Source organism: Cynocephalus volans, chromosome 1 (assembly GCF_027409185.1).
Source record: "Cynocephalus volans isolate mCynVol1 chromosome 1, mCynVol1.pri, whole genome shotgun sequence".
Classification (NCBI taxonomy): domain Eukaryota; kingdom Metazoa; phylum Chordata; class Mammalia; order Dermoptera; family Cynocephalidae; genus Cynocephalus; species Cynocephalus volans.
In genome coordinates this window covers 299,283,726-299,308,178 of record NC_084460.1, presented here as the reverse complement: position 1 = coordinate 299,308,178, position 24,453 = coordinate 299,283,726, and the positions used below count along the sequence as shown (strand labels likewise).

Below are 24,453 nucleotides of genomic sequence, written 5' to 3'. Positions count from 1 at the left end.
TTTCCCCCAAGCCTCCAGGATCCTAATCAGAATGAGGACATGAGGTTGTGGTCCCTACAACACAATGAAAAGGAAAGATGGAAGGTGGACAGATTTCCCAGCAGACGAGTCAGCCTGATTTCCCTGCAGGCTGGCTGCACATGGCCTCTGTGATCTTATTCGCTCCGACTTTAGTAAGGTGCATGAACTCCTGGGCCTGTGTACACACTCCCTCGGGGCACAGGAAAAGACAGCGATTCGGGGATTTCATCCCGAAGCAAAACTTCTGACAACAAAATTAAACTGAGCAAATTTAGGCTCTCAGCACTTAAAGATTTCCTGGTTAACAGTTGTGAGCCAACTGTGGGCCAGAGGCGGTGGCACCCATACGGGACCCGCTCCACTGTTCCCCAGGAGCAGTGTCGGACTCAGTGGTCAGGATGGTTGGTCAGGTGAGCAGTGGTCCCGGTCACTTCGGGAAGCCTACGTGTACCGCGCACACAGTGTGGTGAGCTGTGTGGCCAGTCAGCCCATGGCGGGTATTCCTGAGGATGACGAGAGAAGTAGCCAGCCTGGGGAGCAGGCGTCCGTGGCTTTCCCGGGAGTCCTCACTGGTCACTCATGCCAGGGAAGAGGCTCTTTTAAATCAGCCAGTGTGTCTGCATAAATCAGTGACCCCTACCCCACCCAGAGCCCATCTAGAAGACCCTGGCCAAGGGCACCCACCTGGCGCAGCAGCAGTCCCCAGGGCCATCCTGCAGGAGTCCCCAGGCAAGCGGAGCTCGGCGAGGGCGTCCTGTCCAGAAGGCGAGGGGCTGTCCGGCTGCTCTTCTGGACTCAGGTGGCACCCTGAGGCCCCGGTGTCAGCCTCCTCCAGGGCCGTGGCCTCCTCTGAGCAGGGCTCATCTGTGAGGGACTGAGCACATGAGGCCTGTCAGGAGCGGCAGGTCTTACTAGGAGGAGGGGCAGCTCCTTGGGGTGCTAGTCCTTCCAGTCCAAGTCTGAGGCCAGGTGACACTGGACTGACCAAATACTGGCCCCCAGTCCACTCTAGCCCCTTTCAGCTCAGTTCTCTTTAATTTTGGAAACTGTGCCTAAAGCTTTTATGTCTATTCTGCATCATGTTGGTGCAAGGTTGGGGCTCCCATGACACCCTGGGCCAGGCCTCACACAAGGGACCCAAACACTTTCACATGCCTCAGGGGGCTCAGACTTACCCAGAGTCCAAAGCCCTGAGGATGTGGGCAGGGAAGCTAATTTTTTGGGGGTGCGTTGTTACTAACTGTACACCTCAATCCTCAAAGGCCAGAAAGGCCAGAGTGGGTGGGACTCGGGGTCCCTGGCAGCCCCTTGGCTGCAGTCCAGACACCCCTCCAGCACAGAGGTTTCTACTGTGTCATTGTCCCCAAAAAACTGAGTGGCTGAGGGCTTCAAGGAACAACATGACTCAGCTCCCTTCCAGCTTGATTGCTGGGGGTGGGGGGCAGGACAGACGAAACTGCCAGGCCCTGGAGGCCACAGGAAACGCAGATGCTAGGCCTGACCTGCAGTGTGAGTAGGGCCTGTGGCCCCAAGACCACTCAGTACTGGCTCCCAGGCCCCTGCCCTGCCATCCCCTCCTCCCACACGGGTCTCCAGACCTCCCTGGGCAGACCCAGCTCTGGCTGGGCACAGCCTGAGCCCCGGGGACACCAGGACCTGGAATCCAGGGCTCACTCTGAAGCTGGCTGCTGGCCCTGGGTCTTGTCCTGGCTCTGAGCCCGTAGCTACCTTTCCTGCCTGCCTGAGAGTCTCTTGTGTGCTGGACATGGCCTCTGGTCCTGAAAATGATCCTGGTAAGGCAACAGTGATCACCTCTTCTCCAGATGAGGGCATTGAGCCTCAGAGAGATTCCCAGGGCCAAGGTCACACGGCTAATAAGCAGAGTGACCGCCAGTCCTGGTCTACCTGTATGGCCACTGGGATGCCACATGTCCAGGTGTAATCATTAATAGCAGCCTCTGTCACTCACAAGACTGTCCTAATTTGGGCAACAAGGTGTCTGATGCCCTACCAGTCAGATGGAGATGCAGCACAGCGCCAGGCCCCAGTTACCTCTCCGGCGGCACTGTCCTGCCTGCCTTCCTTGGTCACAGGGGTTCTGTCTTATTTCTGTGCCAAGCACCGACGCCCATACCAGGGGGTCCCTAACCCATCTCCCCAGCCTCCGAGTCCTGCATTGTCCTGGCTTCTCCAAGCTGCCTGCTTAGTCTCTCCACAGATTCTAGTCCTGGGGGGGGGAGTGAAGTTTCTGGATCCTGTGCTGCCCACTTCCTGTGCCCCCCAACTGTCCCCCTGCCCATTGTGCCCCAATAGCCTGGTATGACCGTGCAGCCACTGGACATTTCCTCCCAGAGTGCCCTCCCTCCCCTGGGGCTGAGCCCACTGACCTGCAGGCTGTCCGTGGCCGCTGAGACTGAGGGCATGTGCAGGGGGTGACCTCGAGGCTCAGTAGAGTGGTCTGAGTCCACCTCGATGTCCAAGTCGTAGAAGGAGAGGAGTCGCTTTTTCTTCACAGGCACAGGACAGGGGCAGGACTTGAGTCAGGGTCAGCTTGACTGGGAGGACCTTCCCACACCCACATGCAGCCCCCCAAGGTGGCACAGTGCCCACCAAAGTCACAAGATCTGAGTCAGTCTCCAGAACCTCAGCTGAGTAGAAGCAGCATGCGGTGGGCCACCGCCTGGGGGGTGGGGGGCAGGCTGCTCGACAGCTGCGGGGCAGAGAGGCTGCTCCACAGCTGGGCGATGCTGGGCTGGGAGGAATGTCCCGGGGTCTTAGGTAAATGGGGCGGTGGCTGCAGGGGCAGAGGTGGGAGAGCCCCCTAGAGCCCCGACTTTTGCAGATGCATGAGCACATGCTCAGCTTCAAATCCCTCCCTTGTTAGAAATTCTTTTGATCCCTTAAACTTTTCTGTCCTGTAGGGGACACACACTCCAGGCACTGGAAGGTTTTCTGAGAGCTGAGGAAACTGCAGAAAATGGCTACGTTCCCTGCAGCAGCGGTGCAGACCTGGCGCGTGCTGGTCTCACAGGCCCACCCCAGTCAAGTGTCTGAGCCCAGACCCATGCTCGGCTGCCTCCGCCTCTCCTCCAGACGCTGCTCCTGCCAGCATCCCACCCAGAATCCCAGATTACCTTATTGCCCCTACCACCAAAAATGAGTTAAGAAATAAGTGAAAACAAAGACCAACACCAATAAAGACAGAGGCTCCTGGCTGGCAATAAACAAAAGCAAAAAGTTCCCCTCAGGCTCTGTCCTTTGCAAGACAAGAAGGCCCTTAGGACCCCATGCCCTCCGGACCCCATCTGCCCTACACACGCCCTGTGCTCATGACACTGCTGTGCCCCTGGGGCTCTGGCCGGATGGCCAGCTCCCAGGTGGGCTCTGTCAGCCACTGCTTGCTCTGGGGTTTCTGACGCTGGGAGCGCCCTTCCTGTCCGCTGCTCAGGACCACAGACTGTCGAGGCCTGGGGAAGGCGGCGGGGTTCTCTGTGCTCCTGCTGCAGGAGCTAATGGAGTCATGGAGGGCGCACTGCGATTTCAGGAAATCAGAACCTGAGGTGTGTGTGGGCGTGGCTGAGGAAGGGCAGGTGGCTAGGGGAGGGGCGGTGTGGCTGGAAAGGACTTACCCTGTTGCCACAGGCCTGGGCCTGGGCTTCTGCGTCTGGTTCTCCATCATCATCTGTCTGCTCGCTGTCCCCATTTCCCTCTCCAGGTCTTGGCTCAGGCCTACCTGCAATAGACACCTGCATGACTCCAGCCAGGGAGAGACAGTCTGGAGCAAACTGTTTGTCTGTCCATCCACCCATCCATCCACTTACTCATCCCTCCCTCCATCCCTCCCTCCCTCCTGTGCTCTCTCCCTCCCTTCCTCTTTCTATTTATCCACTCACTCATCCATCTACCCATTGATCCATCCACCCAGCTGACCACCCACCCATCCATCCATCCTCCATCTATCTATCCATCCGTCTATGCACCCATCCATCCATCCATCCATCCACCTGAGTCAACTGTCCATCCATCCACCCATCTATGCATTCATCTATTCATCCACCCATCCCATCTGTCCTTCCATTCATCCATCTATCCATTCATTCATCCACCCACCCACTGATCTACTCATCCATCCATCCATCCATCCATCCATCTGACCGCCTAGCCATCCATCCATCCATCCATCCATCCATGGATCCATCCATCGATCCATCCATCCATCCATCCATCCATCCATCCGACCGCCTAGCCATCCATCCATCCATCCATCCATCCATCCATCCATCCATCCATCCATCCATCCATCCATCTATGCACCCATCTATCTATCCATCCATCCATCCATCCATACACCTGAGTCAACTGTCCATCCATCCACCCATCTATGCATTCATCTATTCATCCACCCATCCCATCTGTCCATCCATCCATCCATCCATCCATCCATCCATTCATCCTTCCATCCATCCATCCATCCATTCATCCTTCCATCCATCCATCCATCCATCCATCCATCCATCCATCCATCCATCCATCCTTCCATCCATCCATCCATCCATCCATCCATCCATCCATCCATCCATCCATCCATGATTCCATCCATCCATCCATCCTTCCATCCATCCATCCATCCATCCATCCATCCATCCATCCATCCATCCATCCATCCATCCATCTGACCGCCTAGCCATCCATCTGTCCTTGCATTCATCCACCCATCCATCCACTCACCTACTGATCTACTCATCCATCCATCCATCCTTCCATCCATCCATCCTTCCATCCATCCATCCATCCATCTGACCGCTTAGCCATCCATCTGTCCTTGCACCCATCTACCCATCCATCCATTCTCACTACTCTCTGCCCCCAATCAATCCATCCACCTACTGAGAAACATCCAGGCAAGGCCCTCTGCTGGCCTTTCAAAGACCTATCCAGACACTAGTCAGAGCTGGTCCAAATTACAGCATAAAACTAGGACTCTGCATCGGTTTCACTAGCAGGTTCCACCCACATCTGCAGGCATCCCCCTACATTGATTGATGGCTTCTTGGGCAGTCTGAAGACACTGGAGTTGTGGTGGGTGAGTGAGCTCTAGAGCTAAGCCACATTTTCCCAAACACACCACCTCACCTAGTCTCATATCATTTGCGTACTGTCAGGTCTGGCCCAGCACAGCTGGCAGGGAGGTGAGGCTGAGCCCTGCTGCTCCCCTCTCCTTTCTCTGCCCCGCAGGGCATCTTCCTTACCCTGAGCCCCCAGGCCTGGCCTCCCCGCACGCTCCACTGTTTTCCCCTCTTTTCTCCATTCACACTGGCCTGGCCTGTGCTCTGTCTCCTTAGGTCACTGCAGAGAGTGATCCAGTAAACAAACCCCAGGGTTTTAGAACTGGAAGGCCCAGGAGCCATCTGCCTTCCCATGTTAGGGGCCACAGAGCGCACAGCTTGCTCTGTGGAGCTCAGGTGCTCTGGGACTCAGCCAGGTCTTGCTGCCACTGGACACCCTTGCCCTGTGGCCCACCCCTTGCCGTCTACACCTTGTGGTCCCAGGTGTGAACAAGCAGGACATGTGCAGCATTTGAGGGTGCGCTGTCAGCTGCACAGCAACACAGGACTGCTTGTGTGGTGCTGATTTTCAGCCCGAGTCTCCAGCTGCAGACCCACCTCCCCACTCTGCTCTGGGACGCGGAGCTGGGACTCTGCAAAGCGCTTGTCTGCTCTGCCCGCTGATTCTGAAGGCCCTGCCTGCAGCTGGTGGGCATGGGAGGAGGAGGGAGAAGGAACGTGCTCCTTCCTGTCACTTCCATCCCCAGGGGCCTGTCCCCCTGAAAGCTGCTCCAGCCTCATCGCAGCCCTGAGACACGAGCCCCAGCTGGCAGCACCCCTCCTTGGAGCTGGGTCCCACCTCTGTGTGGCCTCCTTTGAGCTGTGTGTTTCTACTTGTACCAGCCTCTGCCATTTGCTCCCCAGCCTGAGGCGGGGGGGTGGGGCACAGGTGTTCCCTACAGTTATTATCTCTGATATACCTCAGTTTCCCTTTTCACTTTCTTGTTTAACACCATTTTAACCAGCTCCTTGTGCGGTTACCATGTGGCTCCTGTTTTCTGACTTCTTTGACTAATCCATGTGCTGTCCACACAGGGTCTGTCCTTGTCTCTTGGGCCCGGGGCCCCTTTGCAGGAAGCTCCTCTCTTGCTAATTTTAGACCCAGAGGCACAAGTGTCCACACTCGTTGGACTGGCCACACTGACTGTCCCTGGGTGGGGACCCCAGGGCCCGCCTCTCCCATGCCCCTATCCCCAGCACCGCCCAGGACCCATCACTGGCGGGTGTTCAGTGAATGCACCGATTCCGCTGGACTCCCTGTGATGCGGACCTCACCGTGCAGCCACCGTCCTTCTGTCTCATCCATCACGGGAACCGCACACGCGCCTGGATAAGTTTTGCATCAGTTTAAAATCCCAAAGTGAGCCGAGCCTCAGGCTGCTCTGGGTTCTCAGGCTTTGTCCTAACCCTACAGTGATCTTTTCGTGTGTTTGGAAAATTAGTCCATTGTCTGGTTTTCCATTTATAATGCAGAGATAGAAATAATGAACCAGGTGAAAAAACTGGATGTCTGAAATAAAGACTTTAGGAAAAATGCTGCGATCAGCTTACAAGCTACGCTTTTCTCTACTTGTCCTGCCTGAAGCTGGCCTCACTGTGCATGCTTTGTTCCTACTTAGGAACGTCTGGGAGGACACTGGGGCGTACCAAGGGGACCCAGCACCTGCCCTGCCTCAATGGGCCTTGGGCAACATGGGCCTGGGAGCCTTCAGTCTGGCCAGTGGATGGAGAGATGGGGGAGGTGTCCTGATTTATTCTTTGCTGAAATCCTTCTCTTAAAGACGAAAACTGTCAAGAGTTTTAAAGGAGGCCTGGTTGCCTGTGTCTGCGCTCTGACAGCTTATTTTTATAAACTCAGCAGAGGTGAGTTGGCAATGCTCCGCTGACAAAGCCAGAAAGCAGACCTGGTTTTCATTGCCCCTGGACAGTGACTGTCTTAAGGAAACTCATCCCAAATCACCAGACAGAGACACCGAGACGTGAACTCTGCCTGCACGGCGGGAAGGCAGCCTGCGAGGCTGACGCATCAGGGTGTTGTCCCCTGCCCCCACGATGACCGTGAACAGTGAAGTCTCCCAGGATCACCAAGGTCCTTTTAGGTATGGCCCTTACATCGCTCTACTCTTGGGACATGGTTTGAGCTATACAACCTATCTATCTGATCAAGTCACGATAAAAAAAAAATCCAGAGGATTTTCCATGTTCCTGACACAGAACAGAGATTTTTTAAAACTATGCTTGATAGAGAGAAAACAAAAATAAAGCCATCTGAGCACAAAGGACCTACTGTTCACGTAGGGTGAGCAAACCGACAGCCAAAGCGAAGGCGCTGAGAGACCAGGTGTTCTCCAAGGGGAGGGCCATGTGCCTGAGGACCAGCCCAGTGGTTTCCTTTCCCTTCCTGGTGTCTGGCTTGTCACGGAAGGCCTTGGGAAAAAAAACCCTCCCTCTGAAGGAACCTCAGGGAAGACCCCCAGTGGCCCACCCACAAGCTGAGCAAGGTCTGCATTAGGCCGTTGGACACATTAACTTCAATATTTTTTTGTTTATTACTTAAAAAAAAAAAAAAAAAAAAGGCACTACTTTCCCTGTTTTTGCACCTTGTCTTAACGTGTTGTATTTACAGGTGTCCAGCAAGTGGGAACGCGGTCCCTGGGGCATCACTCCAGGGGGTACTGAGACCCACCTCTGCTGGGGCTGGGTTTCAAGGACCAGCATTTTCTGCCTTGTATTTTCTGTTGCCCCACAGCGCCACCTCCTGTCCCTCAGTGGTGACAGTTTTGAAATGGGCAGGTTCCTGGAAGACAGTGTTAACTCCGGCGGCTCCGGACCCGGCTGAGCTTCAGAAACCCTGCATCCTTTTAAATGACCCAGTTTCCTGAGCCCACCCCAGTATCTCCCAGGGTGAGGCCGAGATGCTCCGGGATTCTGATGTGTCTCGTGAGGGGTTGCATTTGGGGCTGAGGTCTCAGAGGCTTTGCAGCGTGGCCTTTCTGTGTTAAGTGTCGTTCTCATCCCCACCCCTATGTGGGGGCTGGACTGAGCTCCTTCAGCTGCAGGAAGACCCCTCAGCTGGCTCCTGGCCAGCTGAGCTGGTGTGGGGACATGGGGTTTACTGACGGGCTCCAGCCTGAGACAGAGATGACCGCTATGAAGCAGCAGCCCCCAAGAATAGAGTCACATCTTCTGTGGCACCCTGCTTATCAGCAGGGCCTCTTTTTACTGTTAAAAATGTCCTGTTGGGATGATTTATCATATGCCCCCTACTCCCCCCACCATCCCAAAAGCTGTCACCCTGTGGTCTGGGGCTCCAGGTACTAAGCTGTAACAAGTGGGGGGCGCCTCTCGGTAGTCTCTGTCTTAAATTAAACAACATGCTAAGATGTCTCAGAAATATGGGGGTGCTTCAAAAGATTCATGGAAAATAGAATTAAAAGGTAATACGATCTTTTCGTGAACTTTTGAAGTACACTCGTACCTGTGCCAAGCCCAGCGAAGGCACAAATGCTCTGGGGGGTGGCTATGCCTCACTTCTGCTCCTTCCTATCAACCTGGGTGTTATGAGACAGGCACAAATAAGGTGCTTCTCTGGAAGGGAGGCCTGGGTGGGGGCCCGGGAGGACACCCAAGTCCAGAAGCACAGCATCTGCTCTGGACGTGCCCAGCAGCTGGAGCCTGGCACCCGCCTCATGGCCCTGGGGACTTGCCTTGGTCCTGCAGATGGAGACACCCAAGACACTGAGACCCCCACACTGGGCCTGATGGGCTTGGGCAGTCTTGATGGCAGAGCCTGGACTCCAGTGACAGGGACAACCGAGCGCTCCCTGAAGACACTGCTCAGTCATCTCCTTTCAAGTTCAAACTCAGGCGACCCTCAGGCACCCTCCCACTCTTCCCATGAAAAGTTTTTGCTTTCCAAATGCCTGAAAGGGGGACAACTGTTTAGCTTTAAACTACAGCCTGGATTTCAAGTTCATTATGAAATAGATACTTGGATCTAAACCATTAAAACAAACACTTGAATTACAACAGATTTCTCTAAGTTTTGATAATCATCAGAGCCACGTGGAAGGTTTGTTGAAAAGAGAGTTTAGGATCCAAACCAGACATCCCAGGGAAGAAGGGCCTGGAGAACTTGTAGGATTAACAAGCACCCTAGAGTGTCTGTTAGCAGCCAAATTTGAGAACTGTTGCTATGAGCCCTCAACTTGCTATGAAGCTCTGAAAAAAACATGCTTTCACACAGTGGTGATGTCGACAGCACAAAGAACTTCCGAGGAGGCCAGACCAGGCCAGCACTGGGGAGCAGAGGTTTGCACCTCACGTAAAAAGCAGCCAACCTCACGTAAGACACCAGAAATGGGAATTGACAGAGGGGCATGCGTGCGTACACACACTCCAAAGGAATCAGCTTGGTCCTGAAGCAACAAAACGCTCCTGGGAACAAACAGATCCCTTCCCAGTGTCCTCTCCTTACCTCCACCCTGCAGCCGCCCACAGAGGGACCGGATCACTTTGGCGCTCCCGAATCGCTTGAAGCGGGCCCTCACGTGCTCGTGGTACCACTCCAGTGAGCCGACCTTCACGACTCTGCAGAGAGATGAGCACAGGCCTGTGGCACTGCCGTGTGCTGCTCACAGGCATGTGCAAACACCATGCACACACACACCCACTGAAGGGACATGCCAGACCCAGATATCATCAGGCTCCCTCAACCTCAGGGCCCTGGCTCACCTGGCCAGGTGGCAGGGGTCGCAGAGCCAGCCCTGCTCCTCTGGGTGGACACGGCTGCAGCTTTTGCAGGTGAAGAGGCCGCAGTCCAGGCACTGCTTTCTGCTGTTGATGAGGAGCCGGTAGGGCTGCAGGCAGTGGGCACAGTGGGTCTCGTTCAGATGGGCCGTGTCGGAAAGCAGCTCCCTCTTGGAGCTTTCTTTCTTAATCTTGCCCTTCAGCTCCCTTAGGAAAACATTAGAAATGAGAGACATGTTGGGCATCTTGTTCCTGCAGCAGGCTTGAAATGTGCACGTGTGTGCGCACACACGGGGGAGCACTCTCACATGCAGAAAACAGTGTGACCCAAGCTGGGCAAAGGCATCCCAGGCACCCTACCATGTGCAGAGCCCACGCCACTCCCCTACGCTCTGCCTAGGGGAAGACCAACAGGTTGGGTTCAGACACGTGCAATTTTGGTAGGTTAGAATTGAAACATATTATTTTCACAGAAATGGCATTGCGTTTAGGCATTTCTGTGGCTGTTTACAATTGCACCAATGTTTGCATGACAGGTCACTGCACCCTCCCCATCAGGGTCACAGAGCCCTGAGGGCAAAGTCAGGTGATATTTCCTCAGCAGGCAGTTTTGGGTCTGTTCCAGCACTCCCCGGGTGTGTGCCCAACAACTGAAATGGCTTGGCTTGGAGAGTCTCCAGAGCAGGAGTTACCCAGCACCCGGAAGTCCCAGGAAAACCACAGTTCTAGACAGTCCAGTTTTCAATAACCAGGCTTCCTGGTGAACCTGCCAAGTTGAACTGGCTGGAAAACCTATCCCCGGATAATAATGAACACATTCCTTTTGTTCTGGATTTCACAGAATGTCTGCCAAACGCAGTATTTTTAGTTTTGGATGACATAAAGTTAATCCAATCTTAGTGATAAAAATTAGAGAGACACTAGATGCTATTGTCTTCTGAAAACTCGGAAGTTTCCAGATCTCTTCTGGGTGATCAGAGAACGCCCTGAGTGTGGCGAGGGAGACGAGACAGGGCAGTCCTGAGAGGTGCTGGGGGCTACCTCTGGCTTAAAGTGGCGTGGGCCAAGCTTCACGGTTCCCCTTTCCCAACTACTCACTAAAATACTTGCAAGGACAGACACCAAAATAGGCTCTTGCCATAGCTTCAGAAACCAAGAAAAAAATGGCCAAGGAGCTGTAGGAATCTAGGGGAATATGATCGCTCACTGACTACAGTGCAGATAAAGTTGCATTGATGAGGGAAAATCTTTGCCCCAAACACAGAAGCACAAGGCACCTGAACCTGGAGGGAAGAGCCCAGTCCCCTCCATCCCCATTTCGCTGTATCTGCATCAATCAGAGGCCACCCCTTTTCTGGCAGGGCCTTGTCCAGCCTCTCCCCAGTGAGAACTATACCCCCAAAGCCCAGCCCAGTGGGAAGAAAGACAAGGACGTGGGGAGGCACACTGAATGCCAGCATGTGAAGTCCCCTCAAATAAGAGTCCGGAAGAGTCCTGGGGCAGCCGCTAGAGACTGATATATTTCAGGTGCTGAATTTGGAGGGAAGGGTAATTTTACTTAGCTTCCGATTCTTTAAAACATACTTCCCTTCTTCATAGCCAAAAACAGAAAGGGAGGGCAGAGCAGACCCCATTTGGGGAGGCCAGATGATGCCTGCCAGCTGCTGGGCACGTCAGCCAGACCTGGAGCTTCAGATCAGGAGGGGGTGAGTGGGGCCAGAGCAACCCACACGCTCTGCATATCGCAAACTCTGGGTTGCCCAGACGTCACCCCACTGCAGTGCATCAGCAGGCAAGAGCCCAACAGGTGGCCACAGGCTAAAGTTACCCTCAGGAACAGAAGACCCCCTGAAGGTGGTTTGCTATCAGAAACAGAAGACTCGGACGGGTCTGCTTGGAGCACTGAATGACATGTGAGAAGGAATAGTTTCAGCGAGAGAGGAGCAGGGGATACAGGAGGAAACCAGGCTGCGATGGAAAACCACAGGCTGTGCCGGTGGGCGGGGAAGAGCTGTTTAAAATGAAGATGGCAAAGGACTCGCAACTGACGATGAAGGGAAAGGTGAGCAGATTTCCTGCTGCAGAATATTCAGTCCACCGATTGAGGAAAGTTGTTCTCGAAGTGTGGTCTGGGGACCTCTGCAGGTGCCTAAGACCCTTTAAAGGAGTTCACAAGGTGGAAGCTATTAATTGGTAGTATCACCGTCATCATTATTATTAGTATTGGTATTAATTAGTGTCATTATGGTAGTAATAATGTCATTTGCCTTCTTTTTGACCTTCGACATGGGCACCAGTGGTGCAGAGGCCGTAGTGACAAAGTGCCAGGCTTTTGCAGAATCGAGGCAGTGGGACAGACTGTGCTGGCAGTTGTGTGTCCTGCACCACCAAACAGAAGGAAAGAAAAAAGGTTTTATTTAAGCATAACCTTGACGAAGCAGTCAAGGTCATTAATCTTTTTGAACCGTGACCCCCAAGTGTGTGACGAGATGGGAGGAGCACGGGAGCACTTCCATGGTGTCTCCAAGTATGACAGGTGTTTCCATGAAAGGATTGGGCAACTGTTTGAATTGTGACCTGAACTAGAAACTTTTCTCATGAAATATCACTTTCACTTGAAAGAACAGCTGAGAGATAAACTGTTCTGACTTGAGTGTTTGGCAGATATTTTCTCAGAAATAAACAAATTGAGCCTGTTACTTCAAGGAAAAAAAGCGACGGTGTTTATTGCCAGAGAGAAAACTAAGGCTTTTGGGCACAAAGTAGAATTTTGGAAAAGATATCCACAGCTGTGAGCCTGAGAGTTTCCAACATGTGGAGACTTCTGATGAGACCAGTGGTGATGAAATGGTTGTGATTTTCTTTTGTCACGCTTGATGAAATGTGTCAACATTTAGAAAGACAGCATAACTCAGTGAACCAGTATTTCCAAATGACCAATGCATGGTGTTTCAAAAATCATCCATGGGTAAAAGGTCCACTCCAAAAGCAAGACAGATGAATGCATTTTAATGCAATAAGAAAGGAAAACTTCATTAATGTGGATCCAAACCAGATATCTAAGGGAAGAAGGGCCAGGAGACTGTCACCATGAGGGCCCTGCTGGCCTGGGCAAAAGCAGAGGGTAGTGGAGGGGGGCTCTGGAGAGAAGACTGAGCAGGAACAGAGTGGGCAAGTGAGCAGAGTCGGGGAGATCAGAAGCCACCAAGCTTCAGCTTTTTTGGTGCTTCAGCCCAGAGGACAGAGAGGTGAGATAAGATAGGAAATTAAAGAACGATACTTCCTTTGCACAGCTTGTTGGGGTGTGAGTGAGTTTCTGACCATCCACAGAAGCAGTAATCACCCTAAGAATACGTGAAAACTCTTGCAACCAGAAAAAAGAAACAACCAAAGAGCTGGATGTTCAGGTTAGAAGGGGTTACTGGATTGTAGGTGACATGCGCACAGACTGCCAAAGCCTCTCGGTGACAAGGCTGAAGCAAAATTCCTGCCAGGATGAGCGGCCGGGGCAGGCCACCTCCCAGGGGACAAAGGTCAGCTGGTGCACGGCTTCCCTGCAAGGATGCAAGCTGGCGACAACAGCACAGAGGATTGCTTTCCTGTTGCTGCTGTAATAGATTTCTACAAATTTCATGGCTTAAGACAACACAAATTTATTATCTTACAGTTCTGGGGTTCAGAAGTCCAACATGAGGTTCATTGAACTGAAATCAAGGTGCTGGCAGGACTGTGGTCCTCTCTGGAGACTCTAGGGGAGAGTCTGTGCCCGGGCCTCTTGCAGCTTCTGGAGGGGACCTGTATTTGAGAGTTTGTGGTCCCTTCCTCCTGCTCCGAAGCCAGCAATGGCAGGTTGGGTCTCCAACGAATCACTGACTCTCTTGCTCTTCTGCACCCCTCTTCCTTCCACTTATAAGGTGCCTGTGATGACACTGGGCCCACCCAGGTAATCCAGGATAACCTCCCCATGTCCAGGCCAGCTGATTAGCAGCCTTTACTGCATCTGCAACCTTAGTTGCTGCTGTGGGTTGACTGTGTCCCCCCAAAGTTCATGTATTGGAAGCCTGACCCTCATTGTGAGGGTGTTGGGAGGCGGGTAAATCCAGGTGGGACCCCTAAGGGGTGACTGGATTGTAGGGACTGTGCCCTTGTGGGTAGATTGATCCATTCATGGAGTAATAATGTGGTTCTGATGGTTTTGTAAGGAGAGCGAGTGAGAAAGTTAGTTCTTTCTTGTTCAGCCCATTTCTTGCCCTGTGACCCCCTGCACTACTGTAGAGAGTCGCCACCAGAAGGCCCTCGCCAGATGTGATCCCTGGACCTTGTACTTCCCAGCCTCCAAAACTATAAGAAATAATGTTTATTTTCTCTATGAATCACTCAGTTTCAGACATTCTGTTATTAGCAACAGAAATGAACCAATACAATTCCCTTTTGCCATATAACCTAACAGACAGATTCTGGGGACTAAGACATGGGCATCTTTTAGTTGTGGTGGGGACATTATTCTGCCTAATCCGGGTAGCAGCAAACTCAGATCCCTGAGGGGAAAGCCTGTGAGCAGAGATCTGACTCCCAGCCAAGTGGAACAGAGATTCTCCAATACAAAATCCACACTCCATGCCGTTCCTGAGAAAACAACTCGAAAATAAACCTCGGATGACTGAGAAGTGAATCCAATGGTTGACCCTAAGAGTGGCGAGCATGAAAGACCCATCAAGTCACAGAATTAAGAAGTGAAATAATTGAAACTAAACTGCCAGAGATGTTGCTGAAAGGGGACAAACAGAATGTAATAATCTAAGAGCAATTACGTGCATCTAAAGTCCTGACTCTATGAATAAGTATCAAGAATTATAAGGAGGGAAGTAGAAATTTGCTGAAGTTCTTGGAGGTCCTCCGCAGGGAATGACCAGGATGACACCAAAAGGACAAAGAGGAAGTAAGTGGCGGTGTGTGAAGGGCGGGGCACCGAGCCAGAGCGCCTGGGAGGACGTCCTGAATGATCTTGGACCGCAGCTCATCTCCAGGCTCCGCGTTGGCGGCTGATTTCCTGGTTCAGCCCATTTTTTCAGCCCTGGAGTTGCCCATCTGCAATGCCAAGTGGCCCAGCTTCGAGCGACTTCAAATTCTTTATTATTATTGTTTTTACTTTTAAAGAAAGCCTTGGTTTGTTCACGTTCAACGCCGGGAGGTCTTCCACAGATAATCTCAGGAATTTCCACCTGCTTGCAGAGACTGCAAATCCATCTCCCCACCTATTTGCCTTTCCAGGGAAGGTTAGCAGGCCTAATATTTGACTTGCAGGCTGTGCCCTTTAAAACAGGGTGTTCCATTTAGGTAAGCTTCAGTTGCTACCCAAGGATGTGAGTCACTCAAGTCCAGTAATGCACCACCTTGTTCTTCCTGGGTTTTAGGACTATCCAGCAGTATCTACCATAACCACAGCTGGGAGGCTACCCCAATACATGGCAGAAGCAGCTTCTAAAAGGACTTTCAATAAGCATGATAGAAGGCAAGACAAAAATAAGTCATGAGTGCAGGCTCCAGAAGGTCCAGGGTGAGGCTTGCTTCTTTTGGGTTCAGCACCAGGTCCATCGGGTCCAGGTTGGGGCTGGTGGCCAAGGAGTTCTGGGTCTTCCAGAGAGGAAGGGAGCTAAAAAGCTGGGACTATTAACTGGGTGTTCCCTTCAGGAAGCTTTGCTTTGGTGTTACTTGTATTTGTATAACACTGAAAATAATAACATGCAATGCTTTTTTGCTGTACTTAAAACCTTTTTGATACCTAAGTGACATGAATTAGTATGGAGCACTTAGAAGATGAAAGGTACTTGGAGAACCCGTCTCTGGAACCCTCTATCAGCTTACAGGAAAAACAGGGACAAAAGGACCTTGATGCAAACATCACGAGAATATAATCAGCAAATATCAGATCGTGAAACACTCTACAGAATTAAACAATGAGCTTTATTCCACAAATGAGTCTCAAAGGAAAAAGAGAGATGAGAAGCAATCTTACAGATTAAAAGAGACTTAAAAGATACAGCAACCAAATGTAAGCTATGAATCTTATTTGAACACAGATCGGATATTTGATACTAGGGAATTGTTAATTATTTTAGACACAATGAAGATTTCGTGGGAAAAACAAGAAGAGAAGACGATCAATAATACAGGACTGTACACAGCAAGATAACCCCCCACCCCAGATATGCCTGCCGTTAACATTTACTGGATATTCTTCATAGCTGGGTAACCTGCCTCAGTTTCCTCACCTGTAAATGGGGATAATAATGGTAGCCATTCACAGGGTTATGTGAGGATTAAATGAGATAACATAGACAAAGCCCCAAGTGGTCATCATGAGTGTGAATTCAAAAATAACCACTGAGTCTTTGTAGGGTCAGGTACTGTGCTGGGTGCTGGTGACATGGCAGCAGATGCCATACAGTCCTGATGGGCTTAGATACCTGTGGGGAGACAGGTGCAAACATGTACATATCTTATCTGGTATCAGATAAGTGCTACAGAGAAAGGTCAAGGTGGGAGATGGGGTCCTGCGCGGGCAGGGGGTGAGGTCCCATGTGCTGCACTGAGGAGCACGAATTTCATCATTCATACTGTGGGAAGCCCTTTAGGTATCACGAGCAGGGGTAGGGCACGCCCTGATTCATATTTTTAAGGGATGACTCTGGGGGTCATGGGGAGAATGGACAGAGGGCAGGGAGAGTGGAAGGAGAGATGAGTGGGGGGTGTCCTGTGGTATCCACAAGGAAGATGGCATGGCGTGACCTGGGCTGGCATGGCAGGTGGTGGGCAGCAGGGGATTTGGGACAACAGGGCTTGCTGATGGGTGAGAGGGAATGGGAGACAGCCACACCTTGGGGTGTGTGACCTCGGCAACCAGTCTGCTTTCAACATGAGGAAGGGGGGCCTTGGAGGTGGAGGAGGAATCACGACACTCACCTTGAACATGCTAGTTAGAGATGCCTACCAGACATCCTGGCCGAGGTGTTGAGTGGGCATTTGTCTAGGTGAGTCGGCAGTTCAGCGAGGTCTTGGCTGAAGGCTTAAATCTGTGACTCACTGTCCAGACTGCACTAACCAGCAACTGTGGTATCCTCTAGCCACTAGATACACACGGTTAATTTAAAATTAAACTAAAGTAAATTAAAAATTTGGTTCCCCAATTGCATTAGCTGCACTTCAAGTGCCCCACAGCACGGTGGCTAGCAGTCCCAGACCGGACAGGGCAGATACAGAACATTTCCACCACTGCAGAACGTTCTATGGGCAGCGCGGGTCTGCAGGGCATTTACATCCCTGGGGCTGGACAAGGTCACTGGGGGAGTGCGGGTACACAGAGGAGAGGAGAGGGTGAGGTCACGGCCCTGGACCCTCCAAAAGTGAGTATTTAAGGAATTGAGGAAGATCCAGCCAAGGAGACAGAGAAAGGGCTAGAATCCAACACCCTGGGCATAGAGAATTACACCTAGAAAGGGTGCAACGAATGCAGAGCCTCTGTTATTATCAGATTTTTCTAGTATTTTTTCAAAAATAAAATGGGATAAAATTACATTTTGATAACCCTCTTTTTCCACTCAGCAATACCTTGTGAACTGTTCATGTCAATTTATTTCTACAGCATTGTTTTTAATGGGTGTTGAGTAATCCACTGCTAAATTCATTGTTAAATTTGATATTTAGCCAAAGCCTGGAATTTTGGACATTTGAGTCTTTCTCGTTCTTTCCTCTTATAATCCTTGCCTGAGTCTTTCCTTAGGATGACTTTCAGCAGAGGACGAGCTTTTTCTACCTCCTACCAAATTGGCTTCTGCAAAGGTCTGGGATGGCACCCACCACCCACGTGTGTGGCTGTCAAAAACTTGAAATGTGACAAATGAAACTGAGGAACTGAATTCTTAATTTTATTTAATTTTAATTAATTTAAATAGCCATGTGTGGCTGGTGGCTTCCATCGTGGACAGTGCGGCCCTAGGAATATTAATATGGTGCTTTAACTGGGCTGTATTTTCTTTCTTTATCTGCGTCCATATGAGGTAGCAGGGCGAGGCTAGTGAACATACTTTCTGGTATGCAGCAGTTTAAATAGCACAGGATTATTTGTTCTTCCAGCACTTGAAAAACCTGTTCATGAAAGCAACTGGACCCGAACCGTTTGGGAAGATATGTCTTTGGCAATTTATTCCACTAAGGGGCCAGGAGGAAAAAGAGGAGGCTTCAATCTAACCACAGAGAAAAGTCAGGAGGGTGTGGGAAAAGGAACGCCAAAGACAAAAAGATGGTCGGAGAGGAGGGAAGAGACAGGAGAGATGGGGCTGAGAAGGGGGTGCGGCTGGGCCTCTAGGGGTCTGCTCCAGAACCATTCCAGAGGAACAGGTGACAGACACAGGAAGTGTAGTCCTGGAGCACAGACTGCCCTTTCCAAGAAACAGAGCAGGACGGGCTGGCATTTAGCAGGACGGGTAATGGGGGTAAGGGGAAGGCTTCCTGTGTGCTCTGTTCCTTAATATGGTAATTAACCACATTGGCATACCAAGTAGGAGCCAGAAGAGAGACAGGGGATAATCCAGGTAGCTCCAGCCTCCAGGAACTGGAGCCGAGCTGAGAGGAAAGGGGGAAGGAAGAAAGGTGGGCTTGAACACAGGTGGGTGGGAGGTGGGAGGTAGGTTACACCTGGTAGCCTGGGGCCTCTGTGTGAGCAGCAGGTAAGCTCACCACTAGAGAGGGCTGAGGGTCAGTGGTCAGAGGAGAGGGGAGGCTTGGGAGAGCTGCTGTGGGGACCAGGAGCTTGGCCTGGCCAAGAGCATGGAGCAGGACGCAGGGCAGTGCTGTGGGCAGTTAGACTGGGGAACCCGACTGCAAGGGTTAGGACTGGTCCCCAGCAGAGGCCTCAGTGCAGAGCTATGAGGAGAATCAGAGAAATTCGTGGTCCGGGGTGTGGGGTCCCAGGGAGCAGCTGGGGAGGGCCATGGAACCCAGAGAAGGAGTCTTCAAGTCACCATGGGGGCCACGGGCTGTGGGGCCAGGAGGCCTCGAGAAGTACAGGGACCAGGAGGATGCTAATGGGCTGGGACACAGTGGGGCTGTGGGCTCTGGGGTGGTGGTAAGGACAAAAAGTGGATTTCACAGGGAAGTGGGCGCTGGAAGGATAGGAGCCCAGGAGGATAGGATGGGATGTGGGGAAATGTGAATCCAGCAAAGGAGCAGTTCTGAGGGGACACTTCGGTGGGGACTGTGGGAGTGGGTGGCCTTGGTGAGCAAGGTCAGGACTGAAGGTCCCCAGCCTCGGGGCTGGCCCTTGCCCACATGCTGTCTGCAGGAGTCCGGCTGCGGGCGGGGCAGTGGGGAGGGAATGTGGGGAAGGGACCAGGGTGCAGCCTCGGCGGGACAGGCTGGGTGGTGGGGCCGTGGGCCTGGCAGTGTGTGTGCCTTCTACTTCCTTCTGTACAGTGAAGTCCTGTTTCTTGGGGAATCATCTACCCATGAGCCACTTTAGGATTTAAATGATAAAGTGGTGCAGAATGGCACTGGGTCGGCGGGTCTCTTCTTCCTGAAGGAGGACCTCTGTGACACCCTAAGCGCTGGCCAGCAGCGAGGTCATGTGGTATCGTGGCAGAGAAGAGTGAGCAGGAACAAGGGGCCTTTCCTGATTCCCCCCAAGACCCCCGTTGGGTGACTGGCTGGTCCTCCAACTGCACTATTAAAACAAAGTGTGCACCTTCCCAGGGCTGCGCCCGACTCCTGGCAGACGTGCTCCCGAGGAGGCGAGCCCCACTCCCGCCCATGCTCAGGTCCTCCATGGCTTGCCGCACTCTGAGAACCACCCACCACCCTCATGCTGTCCGAGGGGCCTGCTTACAACATGGTTCTGAGTGCTGGCACCCACCCCGCCCTCCGCTCCTACGAGTGCACAGACAGGCTGATGTTCTCCAAGAGACTAAATCCCAGAGGAGAAGGAAAGGACTAAAGGGCAGGCCCAGCAGCAGTGAGAAGCAGCCAGCCTTCCCAGGGCACCTTTCTGGTTCTGAGTAGTTGCTTTCTTGCTCCACAGGCTGGTACGACCTCCCAGGAGCCCTGCCTGGCTCCCTCCCGCCTGGCTCCCTCCCGGCTACTATCACCAATTCCCCCTCAAGGGGTTGGTCTTTTGCTCCACCTGTCTTTTCCCCCAGGTGAGCCTTCAGGGTTCTTCCTGGTGTGCAGGACAGCGCAGGCCAACGCTGCTGGGTGCCAGTCAGAGGCAGCAGCCTGCCCTTCTGGGCAAAGCCTCTGTTTTTCACCCACATCTAGAGCCTTCCCTTCCCCAACACACCCAGGGATATGGCTGTATCCATGGGAGGCTCACAGAACACAATGCTGGACCAGATGACAGACACAGTAAGGAGGGCTGTTCTCTCATGTGTCTGCCAAACTCAGACACGATGTCCTCACGCCAGCGCCCCGCCAGGGACGGACTGCTGCTCAGTCAGTGCTCCTCCCCAGACGTGAGCACCAGTCTACAGCGAGAGACTTCAGGGACAGTTATGCCTGCCTGGGGCTGAGTCTGAGACGAGGTGGCCTGCCCTGCCTTCCTGCCACCCCCCAGCGGCCTGCAAGGAGAGCCTTTTAGAACGCTCTATGGTGGAGGGTGGCAGGGCAGGGTCTGGAGGGGACATCTGCACTTTTTCCCAGTGTCAGACCAGCATACCTCTGACTTTTCCTTCAAAGCAGTGACAGGCGAGATGTCCCAGATTCCCAGTAGGCCAGAGGAATGACAGCCGTGTGGCTTTGCGGCCGGTGTGACCAGCATAGTATCCCCGAGACACTAAAACTTCTGCTCACCTTGGCCAGGCTCAGCCCTCCCTCCAGGCTGTGCTGAAGACATTCCCTAGAAAAGCACCCCCAGCCCCCGCCAGACAGCAGAGGCTCGTCCCAGCAGTAAAAGGCAAAGAGGCGAAGGTGGGCGCGTCTCGGCTGAGTCTCTAATGTGCGACTTCTCACGTGGCATCCCAAACAGAGTCGGCGTTTATTCCAGGGAATAAGGCTGCCACAGCAGGCAGTATTGACAACCTGAAGCTATTCCTCGGAACTGCCAGGAAGGCCCTTTCCTGGGGCTCTGGCTCCTGAGTGGCAGGCGCCCGTGCAGAGACTGTTCTGAAAGGCTGTCCTTGCAGGCCGCTGGGGTATGGCAGGAAGGCAGGGCGGGCCACCTCGCCTCGGACTCAGCCCCAGGCAGACATAACTCTCTCTCTCTGAAGTCTCTCCCTGTGCGACTAGGGATTTGGAAAAAGGCTTCTCACAGGCAGAGACTGCTCTGCCTTTTGTGGCATATTTAACCAACAGGACAGTGAACGAGAGATGAAAAGAACAAAACCCATAAGAAACTCAAAAACCCCTTCGCTGAAACCCCTACGTCCACACGTTCTCTCCCTCCCACAGGTATCACCGGCTAGACGTGCATTTGCACAGTCGGAGCCAACCCTGGCTACCATCTGGCTGCGGTATTCTCGACCTAACATCACTTTGATAGACTTTCCCACAACCGCCTCTGCACACTTACATGTTCTACGGCAGTACGGTATTAACTCTGTGGTGCTATCATAGGGCATAGGACCTTTTCCCATTGGACAGACATTCAGGGTATTTAATAAGCCCACCCCATAATCAATCACATGGCCGGCCAAGAAGTCGCAGCAGAGCGGGCCACTTACTGCCTCCCGCTGGCTCATTCTGAGTAAAGGGCCTCAGGCCTGTCCGAGGAGCAAAGTGACCCTGACTGTAACCAACCGGCCACAGGCTGCCCACCAGGAGAGTGGCCGTCACAATCCCTATTCTTATAAGAGACCTTCTTTCCTAAGAGTACTGAGTGGCTACCTGGGGGTGTCTCTTCTCTGCAATGTGGAATGACTGAAGGACTATGGACTATGGAAAGACCGATGTCAGAGGGAGGGATCCGCCTGCAGGAAGGACATTGGAATTTCCACTGAACCCACCTGAAGGAGGGGCTGACCGCCTCAAGAGCCACCAGGACAACGGTGTCTGCCTGGGACCCCAGGCCCTGCTGGCTCCCTTCCTCTGCTCCTGGAGAGCCAGGGTCCCCCCCCCCCTTTCAATTGGGCTGCTTTTCTATATTTGCAGGAAATAGGAAGATATAAGTTGCCATTTACAGCAAAGGCTGATGGGCAGTGCTGCCCTGGAGACAGGGTATGATCTGTGCCCTGGGAAGGTGGCTCTGAGGAGGAAAGGCCAGGCTGTCTTGTCCACTGGGAGTAACACTGACCCCCCTGCATGGCTGGACTAGAGACAAGAGGGGCGCGGGGAGACCAGTTCTCTTGGCAGGCGGTTCCAGTGTCAGCTGCTTGCTGGGTGGCAGCCCCCGCTCAGGCCTGCCGTGGGCACCAGGCTTGCCCTCCCCAGAGGCCAGCGGGCAGAGAGCCGGCTCATAATGAAAGTCCAGGGGGTGACCAGAGGTCCAAGGCAGAAGGGAGAGTGGGGGGTCACACAGAACGGTGGCACTGACCGGGCCCCTGCCAGCACTGGTGCCTCCTATCACATGGGCACCGACCCTCTCTTGCTCCACTTAACCCTGTGTCGTGGGCTCTGTCCCCTGAGACCTGCTCACCCCTGGCTACTCCTTCTCTGTCTCCTTTGTGGGCACTTTGTTTCCCGGGTCCCTGTGTTTCTCTATGTGAACCCCCTCTGTGGTGGTCTCCTCCAGCCCCCCAGCTGTAAATCCTGGGTCAGCTGAATAATGCTCCCCCCAGAGACGTCCTAGTCCCCAGAACCTGGAACGTCTTGTCCCACAGGACAAAAGGGACTTTGTCGATGGCATTAGATGACGGATTTTGAGATGGGGAGATTATACTAGATTATCTGGGTGGGCCCTAAATGTAATCACAGGTGTCCTTATAAGGGAAAGAGGAAGGCAGGAGAGTCAGCGGGAGGAGGGAGACGGGAGGGAGGCGAGCAGAGGGGACGAGGGAGGGACGGAGACAGAGACAGACAGACGGACGGACAGAGGAAGAAAGAGAGAGACTGGAAGATGTTATGCCTTGAAGATGGTCGGAGAGGCAGCCACGGGCCGAGGAACCTCAGCAGGCTCTGGAGACTGGAAAAATCGAGGCAACGGATCCTGCCTCCGGCCTCCAGACTCCAGACGGGACGCTGCCCTATGGGGACCGTGATGAGGACTTGTGACTTTCAGAACTGGGAGAGACACATTTGCGTATTGTGTGTTTTAAGACACTAGATCTGTAGATGCCTAAGCACCACCTGGCTTAGGAGATACCACCCCAGAAGCTGGGTCAAGTTGAAATAAAGCTCTTCAGGGAACGCCTGAAGGTCGGTCTGGAAAGTCAGATCCCCTCACTTTAACTGTGGGGAAACCAAGACCAGATAGGACAACTGTCCCCAGAGCAACCGTCACCCCACGCTTCCGGCTGCTCACCCATCCCCCGCCAGTGCCCCAAGGTGACAGCCGCGGACCTGGACCCGGCCGGGCCCACACTTACTCCAGCCTCTCCTCTTCTTTCCTCCTGAGGTCAAAGTCACGCTGGACGACCTCCCAGATGTGCTTGACCTCTTCGTCGGTGAGCTTGGAAAGATCCAGTTTTCTCCCCATCTCTGCTTCTCGTCAGGGTCACACCTGGAAGATCATAAGGTCACATGTGCTCAGCCCCAGGAAGCCTACAGATGCCATTGAGTCACACGGTAAGAGGCAACACAAAGCAGCCGTTTCTCAGGACATATGTGTCTCGTTGGCTTCAATGGTTTTCTAAACAGGCAAATGCTTGCCTGGAAACTTGTGTGCTTTAAATGAATTTTGTGTAGTTTAATTTAAATAAACCTGTGTGTCAAATTTCCACACTTGAATTTTAAGAGGGATCTATTCCCGTGCCTGGGAACACACACGCTCGGCCCCGGTCCCTTATCCATTGCTTTCCTGTGAGATAAACATCAGTGGGTTCACCACGCAGGGCATGGCCCCCACCCACCCTGTCCTGGGTTGTGCTTTGCAGTGGGAACCCCAGAGATGTGCCTGGGAGACGTGCTCCATCCTGGAGAGTTTTTGCCTTAGGCTCCTGGGAGTGGGAACAGCACAGAAAAGAGGAAAGAACCTCTCGTCGACTCAGTCAGCTCAGAGACTCCTGCACATCCCCTGCCCTCCTAGAGCAAGCAGCGCAGGCTGTGTGTGTGGGTGGGGGCGCCTGGAAGGCTGACTCTCCAGGCAGGGAAAGTGGGTGGGCTCCACATCATCTGGAAGGTTGCACTGTCCTCCGGGCTCAGGGGCCTGTTAGGTTTGCCACCCAGTGGGGCCGCTACAGGGGAGGTCACATCAACATGATGCGTACGAGGATGCTGTGCTTGGGGTGGGAACATTCACACACTGTCCACAGTGACAATGACCAGTGAGCACTGAGCTTTGCTTACTTGGGGGAAGTCAGCATGGAGGCTGCCTGCGGGGATTCTCAAGCCTGCTGTGCATCAGGATTGCCTGCCGACACTGATGGCCGGCCTCAGCTCAGAGATTCTGGTTTGATCCAGCTTCTCAACACAGCGGCAGTCCCCCTCAGTGCACTGT

At 53.0% G+C, this 24,453-nt stretch overlaps 1 protein-coding gene across 4 annotated transcripts in view; it reads right to left on the bottom strand.

Annotated features, from left to right (window-relative positions):
• The window catches only part of MLPH (melanophilin), a 46,512-nt gene extending 23,019 nt beyond the window's left edge, over positions 1-23,493 (bottom strand). For 2 of the 4 annotated variants that reach the window (XM_063115679.1, XM_063115685.1), the window contains exons 1-6: positions 23,384-23,493; positions 9,861-10,082; positions 9,604-9,716; positions 3,651-3,754; positions 2,409-2,528; positions 706-895 (exon numbers count right to left, since the gene is read on the bottom strand). In XM_063115679.1, coding sequence (XP_062971749.1) covers positions 706-895; positions 2,409-2,528; positions 3,651-3,754; positions 9,604-9,716; positions 9,861-10,082; positions 23,384-23,493 — 859 coding nt within the window. The remainder of the gene's footprint in view (positions 1-705; positions 896-2,408; positions 2,529-3,650; positions 3,755-9,603; positions 9,717-9,860; positions 10,083-23,383) is intronic. The other 2 variants (XM_063115693.1, XM_063115687.1) reach the window with 2 other exon arrangements.
• Positions 23,494-24,453: the final 960 nt, after the last annotated feature.